Below are 18,971 nucleotides of genomic sequence, written 5' to 3' on the forward strand. Positions count from 1 at the left end.
GTTTTCCTGTCAGCTCCGCTCAGCCCTGACGTGCTCCCCGAACCGTGAATGCACCGCAGCCGGGGAGCGGCCCTGCCAGCCCCGGGGAGGGCGGCCGGGGAGGGGGCAGCGCCTGCCCGCATCATCCCCCGGCTGCGGGGGACCCGCTGACATCACCGCCGGGATGGGGGGACCCCGTCCCCACAGACCCCAAATCGCGGAGGGGACGGGCGGTGACACCCTCGAGGTGGGGGTGCCACTCCCGAGGTGGGGGTGACACTCCCGAGGTGGGGGTGACACTCCCGAGGTGGGGGTGACCACGCTCTGCGAGCCCCCCCCCAGCTCGTTTTGGCTCCGGGAAGGGGTTTGGGGCGCCCCTAAATCTTCTCGCCTGTCCCAGCAGCGCCCCAGGGCACCCCCAGCGCGGCCCCGGGTGGGTTTGGGGGATCCCAGGATGAGGGGAGCAGATCCCCCTCGTGGCTCTGGCTCTGGGATTTGGGGTCTGGGAGGAGGGGATGGGGTTACCCCATGGATTTGGGGCGCTCCTGTGGGTCTGAGAGGAGAGCCCGGGGTTACCCCATGGATTTGGGGCGCTCCTGTGGGTCTGAGAGGAGAGCCCGGGGTTACCCCATGGATTTGGGGCGCTCCCCATCCCTTCCCCTCTGCTCCATCTCCTGCCCCTCTCCCCATCACTTGTGGGGTGTCCAGGACACCCCGCTTGCCCTCGGTGAGGGTTCAGGGGTCCCATCTCTCCTCGGGTGGGATTTTGGGGTCTCTCTCCCCTCGGTGGAGGTTCAGGGGTTCTGTCTCCCCTCAAGACAGGGTTTAGGGGGTCCCATCTCCACTTAGCCGGGGTTTGGGGGTCTCGTTTACCCTCAGCCAGGATTTGGGGGGTCTGTTTCCTCTTAGTGGGGTTTCGGGGGTCCCGTGTCCCCTCGGCCGCGGTTCGGGGGTCCCATGTCCCCTGGATGGGGTTTCGGGGGTCCCGTGTCCCTTCTGTGGGGATTTGGGGGTCCCATGTCCCTTCTGTGGGGGTTCGGGGGTCCCGTGTCCTCTCAGACGCGGTTTGGGGGCCCCGTGTCCCCTCGGTGAGGATTTGGGGCTCCCGTGTCCCCTCAGCCGCGGTTCGGGGCTCCCGTGTCCCCTCGGTGAGGATTTGGGGCTCCCGTGTCCCCTCAGCCGCGGTTCGGGGCTCCGGTGCCGCCGCCCCTCGCTGCGGGGCACGGGCGGGGCGACAGCGCGTCCTCGTCCCCCCGAGCCCCCCGTGGGGTTGGGGGGTGCTGGGGTCACCTTGTGCGGGGTCACAGCACCCCCGACCCCTCCCCAGGGCACTCCGGGGTCCCTCCCCAGGGCCACGGGGGCTGCGAGGGGACCGGGACCATCCCCAGCGGCGACCCCAAAGCAGCGCCGGGAGCGGGGCCGGGGGGCGGAGGGGAAACTGAGGCACGGGGAGGTGGAGGGAGGGGGGAGCTGTTCCAGAGGGTTCCGGGGGGGATTTCTCTCCCCCCCCTCCCCCCCCCTCCTCATTGCCGGGAATAATATCAATTAATAGCAATTAGGGATGCACCGATCAGCTTTAACGAGCGGCGCCCCTCGGCTCCTGCCCTCTGCCCCCCGTTAATGCCCCCCCCGTGACCCCATTAAGGCTCTGCCCCAAGGGAGGGGCTCCGCGGCCCCGTTCCCGCCCCATTCCCTGATCCCGATCCCACTCCCCGGGAGCGGGATTCCCCCCTCTGTGGGGGGTGGTGTGCTGAGTCGGCAAAATGGCTTTGGGGTGGAGTGGGGGGTTTGGGGTGGGACGGGGTGGGGGGTCCAGCCTGGTGGTGGTGGGCACCCCCTCGGGTCTGCCGCTGTCCTCAACCCCATTCCCATCCTGGACTCATCCACAGCCCCTTTCCCAGCCCCATTCCTATTTTTATTCCTGCTCCCGTTCCCATCCCCATCACTTTCCCTATCCCTGTTCCCATCCTCATCCCGATTCCCATCCCTTTCCCTATCCCTGTTCCCATCCTCATCCCTATTCCCATCCCTATCCCCCATCCCTGGCCCTGTTCCCGTCCCCATCCGTGTCCCTCCCCATCCATATCCCTATCCCCATTCCCATCCCCACCCCTGTCCCCATCCACGTCCCTATCCCTGCCCCATCCCCATCTCCATCCCTATTCCCATTCCCTGTCCCTGTTCCCATTCCCACTTCCATTCCCATTCCCACTCCCATTCCCTGTCCCTATCGCTATCCCCATTCCCATTCCCACTCCCATCCCAATTCCCTGTCCCCATCCCCATTCCCATTCCCACATTCCCATTCCCACATCTCCATCCCCATTCCCACATTCCCACTCCCATCCCCACTCCCTGTCCCCATCCCCCACTCCCATTCCCTGTCCCCGTCCCCGTCCCCATCCCCATCCCCACTCCCATTCCCTGTCCCTGTCCCCATCCCCATTCCCATCCCCATTCCCATCCCCACTCCCATTCCCTGTCCCTGCCTCCGGCCGGGGTCTCCGTGGGTGGACACCGGTGACATTCCCTGATGGAAAGGTCACGGACACATCCCGGAGCTCAGCCCCGACCCTCAGAGCCGCGGCGGCTCCGTGGATACGCGAGAGCCCCCGGGATGCGCCGGAGCCACCGGTGTCCCCAGGGCCACCAGCCCGGAGCAGCCGGGACCCAAAACCGTCACCTGCCAGTCCCATTCCCAGCCCGGATCCTCCCGTTCCCGTCTGGAATTCACCTCCATGTCCCCTCCGACCCTGGAGTGTGGAGTCGGAGGGATGGAGGGAGGGATGGATGGATGGATGGAGGGATGGATGGAGGGATGGAGGGATGGATGGAGGGATGGAGGGATGGAGGGAGGGATGGATGGAGGGATGGATGGAGGGATGGATGGATGGAGGGATGGAGGGATGGATGGAGGGATGGATGGAGGGATGGATGGATGGAGGGATGGAGGGATGAAGGGATGGAGGGATGGATGGATGGATGGACGGATGGATGGATGGATGGACGGATGGATGGATGGATGGACGGACAAGCGGACAGATGGATGGACTCTGGCAATGGGACAGACAGCACCTACCGCACAGCCGGAATCTCTGGCAGCAGAGTGGAGTTCCAGAGCTGGTGGGAAGCCACCGGACACGGGGAAGGACACACGGACAGGCCGCATTCCCTGCATCCCGTCTCTCCTGGCCCATCCCTTGTCCCAGTACCGCTGGCACGGATGTGTCCACATGCGGTGCCAGATCGCACCGGGCACCGCCACGGCTCCAGCACCGCCGGGATGGGGACGGGTCCGGAATCATCCGCTCGGGATGGGCACCCCAAATCCAGTCCCAAAGGCTGCCCAGCCACGGAGCAATCGCCCACCTCATCCCATCCCACCCCATTCCCGTTTCTCCGCTCACCGTCCTCTTCTTCCAGCCAGGATGTCCCCGGCACTTCCCCAGCGCCGCTCCGAGCCCGGCTCAGCGGCAGCGCGATGGATCCAGAGCCCGGAATTTAACCCAGTTCCCCCAAAATCCGCGCTTCCACATGGAACGGAGCCGTTCCTGGCTGGGCCTTCTTCCCTCCTTTCCCAGCCGGATCCGGCGTGGCTCCGACACCCGCGGGATGCTCCGCGGATGGAGCGGGGATGAGCTCGGCATAACGGAGGGGCTCAGCCGGGGTTTGGGGGCTCAGCCCGGGTTTGGGGGCTCAGCCGAGCTCCCCTCGTGTCCCCTCTCCATCCCGGTGCCCCTCGCTCGCTGTCCCCGTGCCCACCCGCAACCCACGGCAGCTCCGACGATGGAGCCCAGGTGTCTCTGGAGCGTTCCCGGCTCCCGCACCCCATTCCCGGGGTGGGATCCGCTGCCCAGAGCCCCCCTAAATCCCCGTGTCTTCCCCCGCGCCTCCCACGGGCCCCCGCTTCCATCCCGATGGGGATGGGGACACGGGCAGGGCGCCCTGGGGACCGCCGGCCTCCCGTGCTCGTGGCCGAGCGGGTGGCGGGGTGCGCTCGGGGCACTCCCGGCACGGCCCCGGCGTCCCCTCGGTGCCGAGGGTGGCAGCGGGGACAGCGCTGTCCCCACGCCCCGGGCCTGCTGGGACGCGGCGGCCCCGCGGACTCACCGGCAGCTCCCGGCCCGCGGCGGCTCCGCTCCAACTTTGGCACAAGTTGAGGAAAAGGCGGCGGGTGCCGTCCGCTGTCCCCGCTGTCCCCGCTGTCCCCGCTGTCCCCGCTGTCCCCAGACAGGCTGGTGCCACCGGGATTTAATGAGGGCACGAGGGCGGTGGGCTCAGGGGCTGCACACGCACACTCCGCGCCTTAACCCTTCCCCTGCCGCGGCCTCCCCCGGCTTTGGGGGAGCCGGGCTCACTCCTCCCAACCTCCCCCCGGGACCCCCCAGGCTGGAAAACAGGGATCATCCCGAGGGTGTCCATGCGCGGGGCGGGGCGGTCACAGCCCCGACGAGGAGGTGACATATGGGACGTGCTGGATGTCACCCCCACCCCCCTGAAGGGCTGGGGGGAGCCGATCCCAGTCGTGGGCCGGCTGTGTCCCCATCCCGACAGATCCAGTGTCCCCGTCCCGATAGATCCAGTGTCCCCATCCCGATAGATCCACAGTGTCCCCATCCCGACAGATCCAGTGTCCCCATCCCGACAGATCCAGTGTCCCCATCCCGGCAGCTCCACAGTGTCCCCATCCCGATAGATCCAGTGTCCCCATCCCGATAGATCCACAGTGTCCCCATCCCGACAGATCCAGTGTCCCCATCCCGATAGATCCACAGTGTCCCCATCCCGACAGATCCAGTGTCCCCATTCCAGCTGCTCCGCAGTGTCCCCATCCCAGTGTCCCCGGACCAGGGGACCCCCGGTATCAGCGATGTGGCCGTGCCAGGTGTGGGATGTGGGATTTGTGATTTGGGATGGCCTGGCCGGTGGGAAGGAGTCCCTGTCCTTGCTGGGCCAGCTGTCCCCTCCTCCGGCCTCTGTGCCACTGTCCCCAGCTGGGGACAGCCCCTCCTGCTCCTCCTGCTTGTGGCACATTGACACCTTCTCTGTCCGTTCTGGTGTGCCCAACCCTCCATCCATCCATGGATCCATCCATCCATCCATCCATCCATCCATCCCTCCATCCATCCATCCATCCATCCCTCCATCCATCCATCCATCCCTCCCTCCATCCATCCCTCCATCCATCCATCCATCCATCCATCCATCCATCCCTCCATCCATCCCTCCATCCATCCATCCATCCCTCCATCCATCCATCCCTCCATCCCTCCATCCATCCCTCCCTCCATCCATCCCTCCATCCATCCATCCATCCATCCATCCATCCATCCCTCCATCCATCCCTCCCTCCATCCCTCCATCCCTCCATCCATCCATCCCTCCCTCCATCCATCCATCCATCCATCCATCCATCCCTCCATCCATCCATCCCTCCCTCCATCCATCCATCCCTCCATCCATCCATCCATCCCTCCATCCATCCATCCCTCCATCCATCCATCCCTCCATCCATCCATCCATCCCTCCCTCCATCCATCCATCCATCCATCCCTCCCTCCATCCATCCATCCCTCCATCCATCCCTCCCTCCATCCATCCATCCCTCCATCCATCCCTCCCTCCATCCATCCATCCATCCATCCATCCCTCCCTCCATCCATCCATCCCTCCATCCATCCCTCCCTCCATCCATCCATCCATCCCCTCCATCCCTCCATCCATCCCTCCATCCCTCCATCCATCCATCCATCCATCCATCCATCCATCCATCCATCCCTCCATCCATCCATCCATCCCTCCATCCATCCCTCCCTCCATCCATCCATCCATCCATCCATCCATCCATCCATCCATCCCTCCATCCATCCCTCCCTCCATCCATCCATCCATCCATCCATCCCTCCCTCCATCCATCCATCCCTCCATCCATCCCTCCATCCATCCCTCCATCCATCCCTCCCTCCATCCATCCATCCCTCCATCCATCCCTCCATCCATCCCTCCATCCCTCCCTCCATCCATCCCTCCCTCCATCCCTCCATCCATCCCTCCATCCCTCCATCCATCCATCCATCCATCCATCCATCCATCCATCCCTCCATCCATCCATCCATCCCTCCCTCCATCCCTCCCTCCATCCCTCCCTCCATCCCTCCATCCATCCATCCATCCCTCCCTCCATCCATCCCTCCATCCATCCATCCATCCATCCCTCAATCCCTCCATCCATCCCTCCATCCCTCCATCCATCCATCCATCCATCCCTCCATCCATCCCTCCATCCATCCATCCATCCATCCATCCCTCCATCCATCCCTCCCTCCCTCCATCCATCCATCCATCCATCCCTCCATCCATCCATCCCTCCATCCATCCAGCCATCCATCCATCCATCCATCCCTCCATCCCGCCATCCCTCCCTCCATCCATCCATCCATCCCTCCATCCATCCATCCATCCATCCCTCCATCCATCCCTCCATCCATCCATCCCTCCATCCCTCCCTCCATCCATCCATCCCTTCATCCATCCATCCATCCCTCCATCCATCCCTCCATCCATCCATCCATGGATCCATCCCTCCATCCATCCATCCATCCCCCTCTCCCTTCACCTCTCCCATCCCTCCCCCTTCCCTCTCCCCCTGCCTACCCTCCCCTCCACCCTCTCTCCCTCCCCTCCATCCATCCGTCCCCTCCATCTGTCCTTCTGTCCCTCCGTCTCCCGGGGGGGCGGGGGCAGTGCCGGGACACGCGGCTGTCACCCGCTGCCATCACCGCCACCTCTGTCACCGCCACCTCTGTCACCGCCACCTCTGTCACCGCCACCTCTGTCCCCCGCCGAGCGCCCGCGGGCCCGACCCGGCCTCAGCTGCGGCCTCGCCGCCCCCGGGGAGGGGGGGAGATCCGCCCCCCACCCGCGGGGAGGGACACGCGTGGGAGGGGACACCGGGGACACCGGGGACACCGGGGACACGGACACCGAGGGGAGCGGGGCGTGGCTGGGGACAGGGGGACCCCCTTTTCTCGGGGGGGCCCAGGGTGGGGGTGGGGGATGTGTCACGGGTGGGTTCAGGGGGATTTGTCACGGGTGGGTGCCTGGGGCTGTGTCACGGGTGGGTTCGCGGGGATTTGGGGGGATTTGTCGGGATTTGTCACTTGTGGGTGACTGGGGCTGTGTCACGGGTGGGCTCGCGGGGATTTGCGGGGATTTATCACTCGTGGGTGCCTGGGGCTCTGTCACGGGTGGGCTCGGGAGGATTTGGGGGGATTTGTCACTCGTGGGTTCCTGGGGCTCTGTCACCACTGGGCTCGGGAGGATTTGGGGGGATTTATCACTCGTGGGTTCCTGGGGCTCTGTCACGGGTGGGCTCGGGAGGATTTGGGGGGATTTATCACTCGTGGGTTCCTGGGGCTCTGTCACGGGTGGGCTCGGGAGGATTTGGGGCCATTTCTCACGGCTGGCTTCCCGTGTGGGGCCGGCCGGAGGACGCGTGGGGCCGCGCCCTGAGCGCGTCCGTGGGCTCAGCGCTGTGCCGAGAGCGGGGCCGTGCCGCGGGTGGGGTCCCGGTGCCATCGCGGGGCTCCCGGGAGGGGACGGACGGGGGGACGGGGAGGGACAGACGGGCCCGGAGCCAGCGCGGGGGGCGTGGCCACGGGCGCGGCAGGGCGTGCGTGCTACGTCATATATGCAAATGAGCGGGCGGTGGGCGGAGCCACCCCATAGGAGCGGCTGTGGGTAACGCCCGCGGTGGGCGTGGCCGTGGGCGTGGCCACGAGCCATAAATGGAAGTGGGCGTGTCCCTCGCTGTGGCCACGCCCCCGGGCGGGGTCGGTGGCGGCTGCAATGGCGTCGCTGTTCGGTGGCGTGGAGGGGTGAGGGGTCACGCCGCGGGCGGGGCGGCTCCGCGGGGCTCCGCAGCCCCCGCACCCCCATCCCGGGGTGGGGAGGAGGGGCTGCAGGAGGACCCCCGCTCCCCGATCCGGTGCCCCCATCCCGGGGTGGGGAGGAGGGGCTGCAGGAGGACCCCCGCTCCCCGATCCGGTGCCCCCATCCCGGGGTGGGGAGGAGGGGCTGCAGGAGGACCCCCGCTCCCCGATCCGGTGCCCCCATCCCGGGGTGGGGAGGAGGGGCTGCAGGAGGACCCCCGCTCCCCGATCCGGTGCCCCCATCCCGGGCAGTGGGCAGGAAGGGCGGGGGGGGGCAGCCGGGGTGGGTCCATCGGCGTCCTCCTCCATCGGGGGGCAGCGGGGGTGGGTGGGGGTCAGCACCCCCTATTTTAGGTGCCCCCCATGCCGGCTCTGTCCCCGAGGGGAGATGCAGGGGGGGCTATGGGGTGGCGCTGGCAGTGTCCCCCCCCCCCATCTCTCCGCAGCGGGGGCACCCACTCCAGGGTGGTGCTGGTGTCCGGAGATGGCCAAATCCTGGCCGAGACCGAGGGACCCTGCACCAACCACTGGGTGAGCTGGGGGACAGCCCTGTCCCCAGGGGAGGGGGGGACAGGACACGGGGAACGGGGTGTGGGACATGGAGCGGGATTGGGACATGGAGCGGGGTTTGGGACACGGAGCGGGGTTTGGGACATGGAGCGGGATAGGGACATGGAGCGGGATAGGGACATGGAGCGGGGTTTGGGACACGGAGCGGGGTTTGGGACATGGAGCGGGATAGGGACATGGAGCGGGATAGGGACATGGAGCGGGATTGGGGACACGGAGCGGGGTTTGGGACATGGAGCGGGATAGGGACACGGAGCGGGGTTAGGGACATGGAGCGGGATTGGGGACACGGAGCGGGGTTTGGGACATGGAGCGGGATAGGGACATGGAGCGGGATTGAGGACACGGAGCGGGGTTTGGGACATGGAGCGGGATAGGGACATGGAGCGGGATAGGGACATGGAGCGGGGTTTGGGACACGGAGCGGGGTTTGGGACGTGGAGCGGGATAGGGACATGGAGCGGGGTTTGGGACACGGAGCGGGGTTTGGGACATGGAGCGGGATAGGGACACGGAGCGGGGTTTGGGACACGGAGCGGGGTTTGGGACATGGAGTGGGATTGGGGACACGGAGCGGGATAGGGACATGGAGCGGGGTTTGGGACACGGAGCGGGATAGGGACATGGAGCGGGGTTTGGGACACGGAGCGGGGTTTGGGACATGGAGCGGGATAGGGACATGGAGCAGGATTTGGGACACGGAGCGGGGTTTGGGACATGGAGCGGGATAGGGACATGGAGCAGGATTTGGGACACAGAGCGGGGTTTGGGACACAGCGGGGTTTGGGACACGGAGTCAGGTTTGGGACACACAGCGGGGTTTGGGGACACAGAGCGGGACTGGGGACATGGAGTGGGGATTTGGGACACGGAGGGGGTTTGGGACACGGAGGGGGGTAGGGGACACAGACTGGGGTTTGGGACATGGAGGGGGATTGGGACACGGAGCGGGATTGAGGACACAGAGTGAGATTGGGGACACGGAGTGGGGATTTGGGACATGGAGCGGGATTGGGACACGGAGCGGGATTGGGACATGGACTGGGGTTTGGGACACGGAACAGGCATTGGGACACAGAGCGGGGCTGTTCCCGGTTGTCCCCAACCTCGCGGCCCTGCCGCGCTGCCCCCCCCCCCCCCCCAGAAACCCGCGCGGGGCTCCCCGGGCTGGAGCCTGGGGTGACGGGGGGTGGCTTTAGGGTGTCCCCCCGCCCCCGCCGCAGCTCATCGGCTCCGAGCAGTGCCTGGAGAGGATCGAGCGCATGGTCAGCGAGGCCAAGAGCAAAGCGGGCGCCGACCCGCGGGTCCCGCTGCGCTCGCTGGTGAGGCCCCCGCGCCGTCCCCGAGCCCCCGGCACCCCTCCCGGGGGTCGCAGCGGGGCTCACCGGGACCCTCGGCGGGGCAGGGGCTGTCGCTGAGCGGCGGCGACCAGCGGGACGCCATCGGGAAGCTGACGGAGGAGCTGCACCGGCGCTTCCCGCACCTCAGCCAGAGCTACTTCATCACCACCGACGCCATGGGCGCCATGGCCACGGCCACGGACCACGGTGGGGACAGCACCGGGGACAGCCTGGGGGTGTCCCCCGCACGATGGCAACCCCGCGGATGTCACCCGAGCGCCTGGATGTCCCCCCCCCCCGCAGGTGGCATCGTGCTGATCGCCGGCACCGGCTCCAACTGCAAACTCATCAACCCCGACGGCTCCGAGACGGGCTGCGGGGGCTGGGGCCACATGATGGGCGACGAAGGCTCCGGTGAGGGGGGGTTGGGGACATCGAGGAGGGGGTGACCCCGCTGCTGACCCCGCTGCTGACCCCGCTGCTGACCCCGCAGCGTACTGGATCGCCCACCAGGCCGTGAAGATGGTGTTCGACTGCATGGACAACCTGGAGGTGCCGCCCCACGACGTCGGCTACGTCCGGCAGGCCATGTTCGACTACTTCCAGGTGCTGCTGGGGGGGCTTTGGGGTGGGTGTCGGGGTCCTACGAAGGGTTTGGGGTTGGGGTTGAGGTCCTGGAGAGGCTTTGGGATGGGTGTTGGGGTCCTGGGAGAAGGCCGGAATGGGTATTGGGGTTCTAGGGAGGCTTTGGGGTGGGTGTTGGGGTCCTGGGAGAAGGCCAGAATGGGTATTGGGGTTCTAGGGGGTGCTTTGGGATGGGTATTGGGGTCCTACAGGGGTTCTGGGATGGGTGTCAGAGTCTGGAGGGGCTGTGGGATCACCGTTGAGGTCCTGGAAGGGTTTTGGGATGGGTGTTGGGGTTCTAGGAGGGGTTTTGGGATGGGTATTGGGGTCCTACAAGGGGTTTGGGGTTGGTGTTGGGGTCCTGGAGAGGCTTTGGGATGGGTGTTGGGGTTCTAGGAGGGGTTTTGGGATGGGTATTGGGGTCCTACAAGGGGTTTGGGGTTGGTGTTGGGGTCCTGGAGAGGCTTTGGGATGGGTGTTGGGGTTCTAGGAGGGGTTTTGGGATGGGTATTGGGGTCCTACAAGGGGTTTGGGGTTGGTGTTGGGGTCCTGGAAGGGGCTTTTGGATGGGTATTGGGGTTCTAGGGGGGCTTTGGGATGGGTATCAAGGTCCTGGAAGGGCTTTGGGGTGAGTGTCAGGGTCTGAGGGCTCTCTGGGCTGTGTTTTGGGGTCGGGGGGGGTCTCTGTGCTGCGTGCCAGGATCCGGGGGCGCTCCCAGCTGCACGTGGGACATTGGGGTGCCCAGGAGGGCTCAGGGGGGCACCCCAGGACTCACCCGGGGGTGCCCACTGCCCCCCGACCCCGCAGATCTCGGACAGGATGGGGCTCCTGACCCACCTCTACCGCACCTTCGAGAAGTCCAAATTCGCGGGATTTTGCCAGAAACTGGCGGAGGGTATGGAAACCCCTTCCCGGGGAGTGTCCCCCTGTCCCTGTCACCTCCTGTCACCCCTTGTCACCCCCCTGTCACCCCGCTGTCCCCTGTCACCCGCCTGTCCCTGTCACCTACCCTGTCCCTGTCATCCCCTGTCACCCCCATCATCCGCCTGTCCCTGTCACCCCCTTGTCACCCCCCTGTCCCTGTCACCCCCCTGTCCCTGTCACCCCCCTATCCCTGTCACCCCCTGTCCCTGTCACCCTCCTGTCACCCCCTTGTCACCCCCCTGTCCTGTCACCCCCTGTCCCTGTCACTCCGCCTGTGCCTGTCACACCCCTGTCCCTGTCACCCCCTTGTCACCTCCCTGTCACCCCCCTGTCCCTCCCGCTGCCACTCCCCGCTCTCTGCCCCGGCTGCACCTTGTCCCCCGCCCGCTGTGCCCTCCTCGGGGCTGTGCCCTCCTCGGGGCGGTGCCACCGCAGTGGCACACGGCAGAGAGCCTTGTCCCCATGTCCCCCTGTCCCCGTGTCCGCGTGTCCACTGTCCCCGTGTCCCCGTGTCCCCGTGTCCCCGTGTCCCCCTGTCCCCGTGTCCCCATGTCCCCCTGTCCCCACATCCCCATGTCCCCATGTCCCCCTGTCCCCGTGTCCGCGTGTCCACTGTCCCCGTGTCCCCGTGTCCCCGTGTCCCCGTGTCCCCCTGTCCCCGTGTCCCCCTGTCCCCTGTCCCCACATCCCCATGTCCCCATGTCCCCCTGTCCCCGTGTCCCCGTGTCCCCATGTCCCCGTGTCCCCATGTCCCCCTGTCCCCGTGTCCCCGTGTCCCCATGTCCCCGTGTCCCCGTGTCCCCGTGTCCCCGTGTCCCCGTGTCCCCCTGTCCCCGTGTCCCCATGTCCCCGTGTCCCCGTGTCCCCCTGTCCCCGTGTCCGCGTGTCCACTGTCCCCGTGTCCCCGTGTCCCCATGTCCCCGTGTCCCCGTGTCCCCGTGTCCCCATGTCCCCATGTCCCCGTGTCCCCATGTCCCCGTGTCCCCGTGTCCCCCTGTCCCCCTGTCCCCCTGTCCCCCTGTCCCCATGTCCCCGTGTCCCCATGTCCCCCTGTCCCCATGTCCCCGTGTCCCCCTGTCCCCTGTCCCCACATCCCCACGTCCCCACGTCCCCATGTCCCCCTGTCCCCCTGTCCCCGTGTCCCCATGTCCCCCTGTCCCCGTGTCCCCCTGTCCCCGTGTCCCCGTGTCCCCATGTCCCCGTGTCCCCATGTCCCCGTGTCCCCCATGTCCCCCTGTCCCCCTGTCCCCATGTCCCCGTGTCCCCCTGTCCCCTGTCCCCACATCCCCACGTCCCCACGTCCCCATGTCCCCCTGTCCCCCTGTCCCCGTGTCCCCATGTCCCCTTGTCCCCCTGTCCCCCTGTCCCTGTGTCCCCATGTCCCCGTGTCCCCCTGTCCCTGTGTCCCCCATGTCCCCGTGTCCCCCTGTCCCCCTGTCCCTGTGTCCCCATGTCCCCGTGTCCCCGTGTCCCCCTGTCCCCCTGACCCCACTGTCCCCCTGTCCCTGTGTCCCCCATGTCCCCGTGTCCCCCTGTCCCCCTGTCCCTGTGTCCCCATGTCCCCCTGTCCCCCTGTCCCCCTGTCCCTGTGTCCCCATGTCCCCGTGTCCCCGTGTCCCCCTGTCTCCCTGTCCCCCTGTCCCTGTGTCCCCATGTCCCCGTGTCCCCATGTCCCCCTGTCCCCATGTCCCCATGCCACCCCAGGTGCCCAGCTCGGGGACCCGCTGTGCTGCCACATCTTCACCAAGGCGGGCGAGGTCCTGGCTCGCCACGTGGTCGCCGTGCTGCCCAAAATCGACCAGGTGAGAGCTCCCCGGGGGTGGCACCGGGGGGAGGTGACACCGTGCCCGTGTCCCCTGCTGATGGTGCCACCCCTCCAGAGGCTGTTCCTGGGCGAGCTGGGGCTGCCCATCGTGTGCGTGGGCTCGGTGTGGAACAGCTGGGAGCGGATGAAGGCGGGTGAGCGCGGGGACGCCGCGTCCGGGACGGGGCTTTGGGGTTTGTTTGTAGGGTCCCCCACAACCCTCCCCCGATGTCGCGGATGTCGCCGATGTCGCAGGGTTCATCCAGGTGCTGGCGCAGGCGCGGGACGAGGCTCCGGGCGGCGTTTTCTCGGCGTTCAGCCTCCTGAAGCTGAAGCGCTCGTCGGCGCTGGGCGCGGCGCGGCTCGGAGCGGGCCGGGCGGGGCTGGCGCTGCCGCTGGAGCGCGCCGGGAGCGCCGAGGTGTTCTACACACACCGGTTCTGAGCCCCGGAGAGAGAGAGAGAGAGCCGGGAACGGGCGGGGTGCGTGCGGGGTGTGGGTGTGGGAGAGCCGAGGTGTTCTACACACACCGGTTCTGAGCCCCGGAGAGAGAGAGAGAGAGCCGGGAACGGGCGGGGTGCGTGCGGGGTGTGGGTGTCGGTGTGGGGTGTGGGTGGGTGTGGGTGTGGGGTGGGTGTGGGTGTGGGGTGTGGGTGTGGGGTGTGGGTGGGTGTGGGTGTGGGGTGTGGGTGTGCGTGTAGGTGTGGGGTGTGGGGTGTGGGTGTGTGTGTGGGTGTGGGTGTGGGTGTGGGTGGGGTGGGTGTGGGTGTGGGTGTGGGTGTGGGTGTGGGTGTGGGGTGTGGGTGTGGGTGTGGGTGGGGTGGGTGTGGGTGTGGGTGTGGGTGTGGGTGTGGGTGTGGGGCTGGGTGTGGATGTGGGTGTGGATGTGGGTGTGGGGTGTGGGTGTGGGGTGTGGGTGTGGGGTGTGGGTGTGGGTGTGGGTGTGGGTGTGGGTGTGGGGTGTGGGGTGTGGGGTGTGGGGTGTGGGGTGTGGGTGTGGGGTGTGGGGTGTGGGTGTGGGGTGTGGGTGTGGGTGTGGGTGTGGGGTGTGGATGTGGGTGTGGGGTGTGGGTGTGGGGTGTGGGTGTGGGGTGTGGGTGTGGGTGTGGGTGTGGGTGTGGGTGTGGGGTGTGGGGTGTGGGTGTGGGGTGTGGGGTGTGGGTGTGGGGTGTGGGGTGTGGGTGTGGGTGTGGGTGTGGGTGTGGGTGTGGGTGTGGGTGTGGGTGTGGGTGTGGGTGTGGGTGTGGGTGTGGGTGTGGGTGTGGGTGTGGGTGTGGGTGTGGGTGTGGGTGTGGGTGTGGGTGTGGGTGTGGGTGTAGGTGTGGGTGTGGGGTGTGGGTGGGTGTGGGTGTGGGTGTGGGTGTGGAGTGTGGGTGTGGGTGTGGGTGTGGGTGTGGGTGTGGGTGTGGGTGTGGGTGTGTGTGTGGGTGTAGGTGTGGGTGTGGGGTGTGGGTGTGTGTGTGGGTGTAGGTGTGGGTGTGGGGTGTGGGTGTGGGTGTGGGTGTGGGGTGTGGGTGGGTGTGGGTGTGGGTGTGGGTGTGGGTGTGGGTGTGGGTGTGGGGTGTGGAGTGTGGGTGTGGGTGTGGGTGTGGGTGTGTGTGTGGGGTGTGGAGTGTGGGTGGGTGTGGGGTGTGGGTGTGTGTGTGGGGTGTGGAGTGTGGGTGTGGGTGTGGGGTGTGGGTGTGGGTGTGGGTGTGGGTGTGGGTGTGGGTGTGGGTGTGGGTGTGGGGTGTGGGTGTGGGTGTGGGTGTGGGTGTGGGTGTGGGTGTGGTGTGGGTGTGGAGTGTGGTGGTTGGAGGTGGTGGGTGTGGTGTGCGGGTGTGTGTGTGTGGGTGTGGTGTGTGGGTGTGGGTGTGGGTGTGGGTGTTGGGTGTGGGTGTGGGTGTGGGTGTGGGTGTGGGTGTGGTGTGGGGTGTGGGTGTGGGTGGGTGTGGGTGTGGGTGGGGTGTGGGTGTGGGTGTGGGTGTGGGTGTGGGTGTGGGGTGTGGGTGTGGGTGTGGGTGTGGGTGTGGGTGTGGGTGTGGGTGTGGGGTGTGGGTGTGGGTGTGGGGTGTGGGTGTGGGTGTGGGTGGGGTGTGGGTGTGGGTGTGGGGTGTGGGTGTGGGTGTGGGTGTGGGTGTGGGGTGTGGGTGTGGGTGTGGGTGGGGTGTGGGTGTGGGGTGTGGGTGTGGGTGTGGGGTGTGGGTGTGGGTGTGGGTGGGGTGTGGGTGTGGGGTGTGGGTGTGGGTGTGGGTGTGGGTGTGGGTGTGGGTGGGGTGTGGGTGTGGGGTGTGGGTGTGGGGTGTGGGTGTGGGGTGTGGGTGTGGGTGTGGGGCTGGGTGGGTGGGTGTGGGGCTGGGTGTCAGGTTGGGTGTGGGGCTGGGTGGGTGTGGAGGGTGTGGGTGTGGGTGCGGCTGGGTATGGGATTAGGATTCGGATTGGGAATGGGAATAAGGATGGGAATGGGATTAAGATTGGAATTGGGAATGGGATTGGGATTAGGAATGGGGATGGGATTGGGTGTGGGAGTGGGAATGGGATTGGGAACAGGATTGGGAATGGGAATGGGAATAAGGATGGAAATGGGAATATGTATGGGAATGGGATTGGGAATGGGGATGGGATTGGGAATGGGGATGGGAATGGGAATGGGATTGGGTGCGGGAATGGGATTGGGTGTGGGAGTGGGAATGGGATTGGGATCAGGAATGGGATTGGGATTGGGAATGAGATTGGGAATGGGAATGGGAATAAGGATGGAAATGGGAATACGGATGGGAATGGGATTGGGAATGACATTGGGAATGGGAATGGGATTGGGAACGGGAATGGGATTGGGAATGGGATTGGGAATAGGATTGGGATTAAGATCGGGAATGGGATTAGGAACGGGACTGGGGAGAGCTCTGGACCCAAGGAGAAGCTGGAAGAGCAGGAACGAGGCCGCCTGAGGGCAGTGCCAGGGTGGGGCAGATGCCAAAGGTCGGGATCAGGGATGGCACATCCCCGGCTTGGGAACGGCCCCGGGAACAGCCCCGGAGCTGCCGGAGCGGCTTTTGGGGCCAAATTCCCTTAAAAAAGAGCGGGAAGAACAAAAAACCGGGAAAAAGCCTTTTAGGGATCTTTTCACCTGGAATCAGCAGTGCCAAAAGCGCCCAGGAAATCCCGGCCGTGGCTGGAAAACCCCGGGAGCTTTTCCAGAAGGGGAAATGTGGGATGCGGCTCCAAAGCCACCGGGATCACCGGGAATCACCGGGAATCACCGGGATCATCAGGAATCACCGGGAAGGGGCGGGGCGGCCAAAGCTTCTCCTGGAGACGCCGCAGTTTTCCAAGGAAAACTCTGGCTCCGCCCCCTTCCCAAAAAAACCCCCCCAAAAACCCCCAAGGATCGAGTTGATTTGGGATAACGCCTCGTCCCAAATTCCCAGCACGTGGAGGAATGGGGGAGGGGAAGGAGGGAATGGGGGGGGAAATTCCAAGGGAAAACGGGAAAAGGAGGAGGGGGAAGTGTGGGCTCGCTGTCCCAATCCCAAACATTCCTGATTCCCTGGATGGGGATTCCCAATCCCAAACAATTCCTGATTCCCTGGACGGGGATTCCTTAAGGAAAAGAGGAATTTGGGGAAAAGGCAGCTCCTCCCTGGGGAATCCGGGATTCCCGAAGAATCTCTGGAATTTCGGGATCGGCCTCGCTCCGGGATCGCAGCTCCGGCGGGAAAATCCCATTGCAGGGAATCCCTAAAAGCCAAGGGGGGATCCCTAAAGGAATTCCTACGGAAGCTCCGTTTCCCCAGGGCTTTCCCGGAGGTTTTCCCAGGATTTTCCCAAGGTTTTCCCACGATTTTCCCGTGGTTTTCCTGAGATTTTCCCAGGATTTTCCCACAATTCTCCCGAGATTCTCCCGTGATTTTCCCAAGGTTTTCCCACAATTTTCCTGAGGTTTTCCCACGATTCTCCCGAGATTTTTCCCCGATTTTCCCGCAATTTTCCCGAGATTCTCCCGAGATTTTCCCGAGATTTCCCCACGATTTTTCCATGATTTTTCCCACAATTTTCCCACGATTTTCCCGAGATTCTCCCGAGGTTTTCCCACAATTCTCCCATGATTTTCCCGAGATTTTCCCACTATTTTCCCAAGGTTTTCCCACAATTTTCCCGAGGTTTTCCCAGGATTTTCCCACAATTTTCCCCGAGATTTTCCTGAGGTGTTCCCACAATTTTCCCGAGATTCTCCCGAGATTTTTCCCCCAATTTCCCCCCAATTTTCTGGAGATTTTCCCACAATTTTCCTGAGGTTTTCCCAGGATTTTCTCCCGATTTCCCCACAATTTTCCCACGATTTCCCCACGATTTTCCTGTGATTTTCCTGAGATTTTCCCACAATTTTCCCACAATTCCCCCGAGATTTTCCCGCAATTTTCCCGAGATTCTCCCGAGGTTTTCCCACAATTCTCCCATGATTTTCCCGAGATTTTCCCGCAATTGTCCCGAGATTTTCCCACAATTTTCCTGAGGTTTTCCCAGGATTTTCCCACAATTTTCCCGAGATTTTCCCAGGATTCTCCCAAGATTTTCCCGAGGTTTTCCTGCGATTTTCCCGAGATTTTCCCGAGGTTTTCCCAGGATTTTCTCACGATTTTCCCACCATTTTCCCCAGGGCTTTTCCCAAGGTTTTCCCAGGATTTTCCTGAGCTTTTTCTATTATTTTCCCAGAATTTTCCCACGATTTTCCCCCCAGTTTTCCGGAGATTTTTCCACGATTTCCCCCACGATTCTCCCGAGATTTTTCCCAAGATTTCCCCGCCATTTCCCCAAAATTCTCCCACAATTCCCCCGAGATTTTCCCGTGATTTTCCCATGATTCTCCTGAGATTTTCCCGAGATTTCCCCCCAATTTTCCCAAGATTTTCCCGCAATTTTCCCGAGGTTTTCCCACGATTCTCCCGAGATTTTCCCGAGATTTCCCCACGATTTTTCCATGATTTTTCCCACAATTTTCCCACGATTTTCCCGAGATTCTCCCGAGGTTTTCCCACGATTTTCCCAGGATTTTCCCGAGATTTTCCCACTATTTTCCCAAGGTTTTCCCACAATTTTCCCGAGGTTTTCCCAGGATTTCCCCACAATACTCCCAAGATTTTCCCGAGATTCTCCTGAGGTTTTCCCAGGATTTTCCCACGATTTCCCCAGGATTTTCCTGAGATTTCCCCAGGATTCTCCCAAGATTTTCCCACGATTTTCCCAAGATTCTCCCGAGGTTTTCCAGAGATTTTCCCAGGATTTCCCCGAGATTTTCCCAAGGTTTTCCCAGGATTTTCTCCCAATTTCCCCACAATTTTCCCGAGGTTTTCCCGAGATTTTCCTGAGATTTCCCCCCCGATTTTCCCGAGGTTTTCCCGAGATTCTCCTGAGATTTTCCTGAGATTTTCCCAGGATTTTCCCGAGATTCTCCCAAGGTTTTCCCAGGATTTTCTCCCAATTTCCCCACAATTTTCCTGAGATTCTCCCGTGATTTTCCTGAGATTTTCCCACAATTTTCCCAGGATTTCCCCGAGATTTTCCCAGGATTCTCCCATGATTTCCCCACGATTTTCCCACAATTCTCCCAGGATTTTCCCAGGATTCTCCCAGGATTTTCCCAGGATTTTCTCACAATTTTCCCACGATTTCCCCCCCAGTTTTCCGGAGATTCTCCCACAATTCCCCCACAATTCCCCCAAGATTTTCCCAGGATTTTCCCATGATTCTCCTGAGTTTTTCCCAGGATTTCCCCACCATTTTCCCAAGATTTTCCCCGCTGGCACAACGAGCCCAAAT

General features: G+C 63.9%; 2 protein-coding genes across 8 annotated transcripts; one reads left to right on the plus strand and one right to left on the minus strand.

The window, feature by feature from the left end:
* Positions 1-7,764: 7,764 nt before the first annotated feature.
* NAGK (N-acetylglucosamine kinase) lies at positions 7,765-16,382 on the plus strand. 2 transcript variants are annotated; one of them, XM_032109523.1, is made up of 11 exons: positions 7,765-7,856; positions 8,357-8,441; positions 9,704-9,802; positions 9,886-10,027; positions 10,124-10,234; positions 10,314-10,426; positions 11,253-11,340; positions 13,074-13,171; positions 13,250-13,328; positions 13,429-13,654; positions 16,295-16,382. In XM_032109523.1, exons 1-10 carry the CDS (start codon positions 7,828-7,830, stop codon positions 13,614-13,616), a joined length of 1,032 nt encoding a protein of 343 aa, XP_031965414.1. In that variant the 5' UTR covers positions 7,765-7,827; the 3' UTR covers positions 13,617-13,654; positions 16,295-16,382. The 2 variants fall into 2 exon arrangements, with proteins under 2 accessions (XP_031965414.1, XP_031965413.1); XM_032109522.1 differs by having other exon boundaries at positions 16,292-16,380.
* On the minus strand, positions 16,249-18,952 carry LOC116444267. 6 transcript variants are annotated; one of them, XM_032109517.1, is made up of 3 exons: positions 18,863-18,952; positions 18,216-18,453; positions 16,249-17,648 (listed from the first exon to the last, which is right to left on the minus strand). In XM_032109517.1, exons 1-3 carry the CDS (start codon positions 18,930-18,932, stop codon positions 16,430-16,432), a joined length of 1,527 nt encoding a protein of 508 aa, XP_031965408.1. In that variant the 5' UTR covers positions 18,933-18,952; the 3' UTR covers positions 16,249-16,429. The 6 variants fall into 6 exon arrangements, with proteins under 6 accessions (XP_031965408.1, XP_031965412.1, XP_031965407.1 ...); XM_032109521.1 differs by having other exon boundaries at positions 16,249-17,052; positions 17,130-17,648; positions 18,216-18,940; XM_032109516.1 differs by having other exon boundaries at positions 16,249-17,052; positions 17,130-17,670; positions 18,161-18,940.
* Between the last annotated feature and the right edge of the window lie 19 nt (positions 18,953-18,971).

This window comes from Corvus moneduloides, chromosome 5 (genome assembly GCF_009650955.1).
Source record: "Corvus moneduloides isolate bCorMon1 chromosome 5, bCorMon1.pri, whole genome shotgun sequence".
Taxonomy (NCBI): Eukaryota; Metazoa; Chordata; class Aves; order Passeriformes; family Corvidae; genus Corvus; species Corvus moneduloides.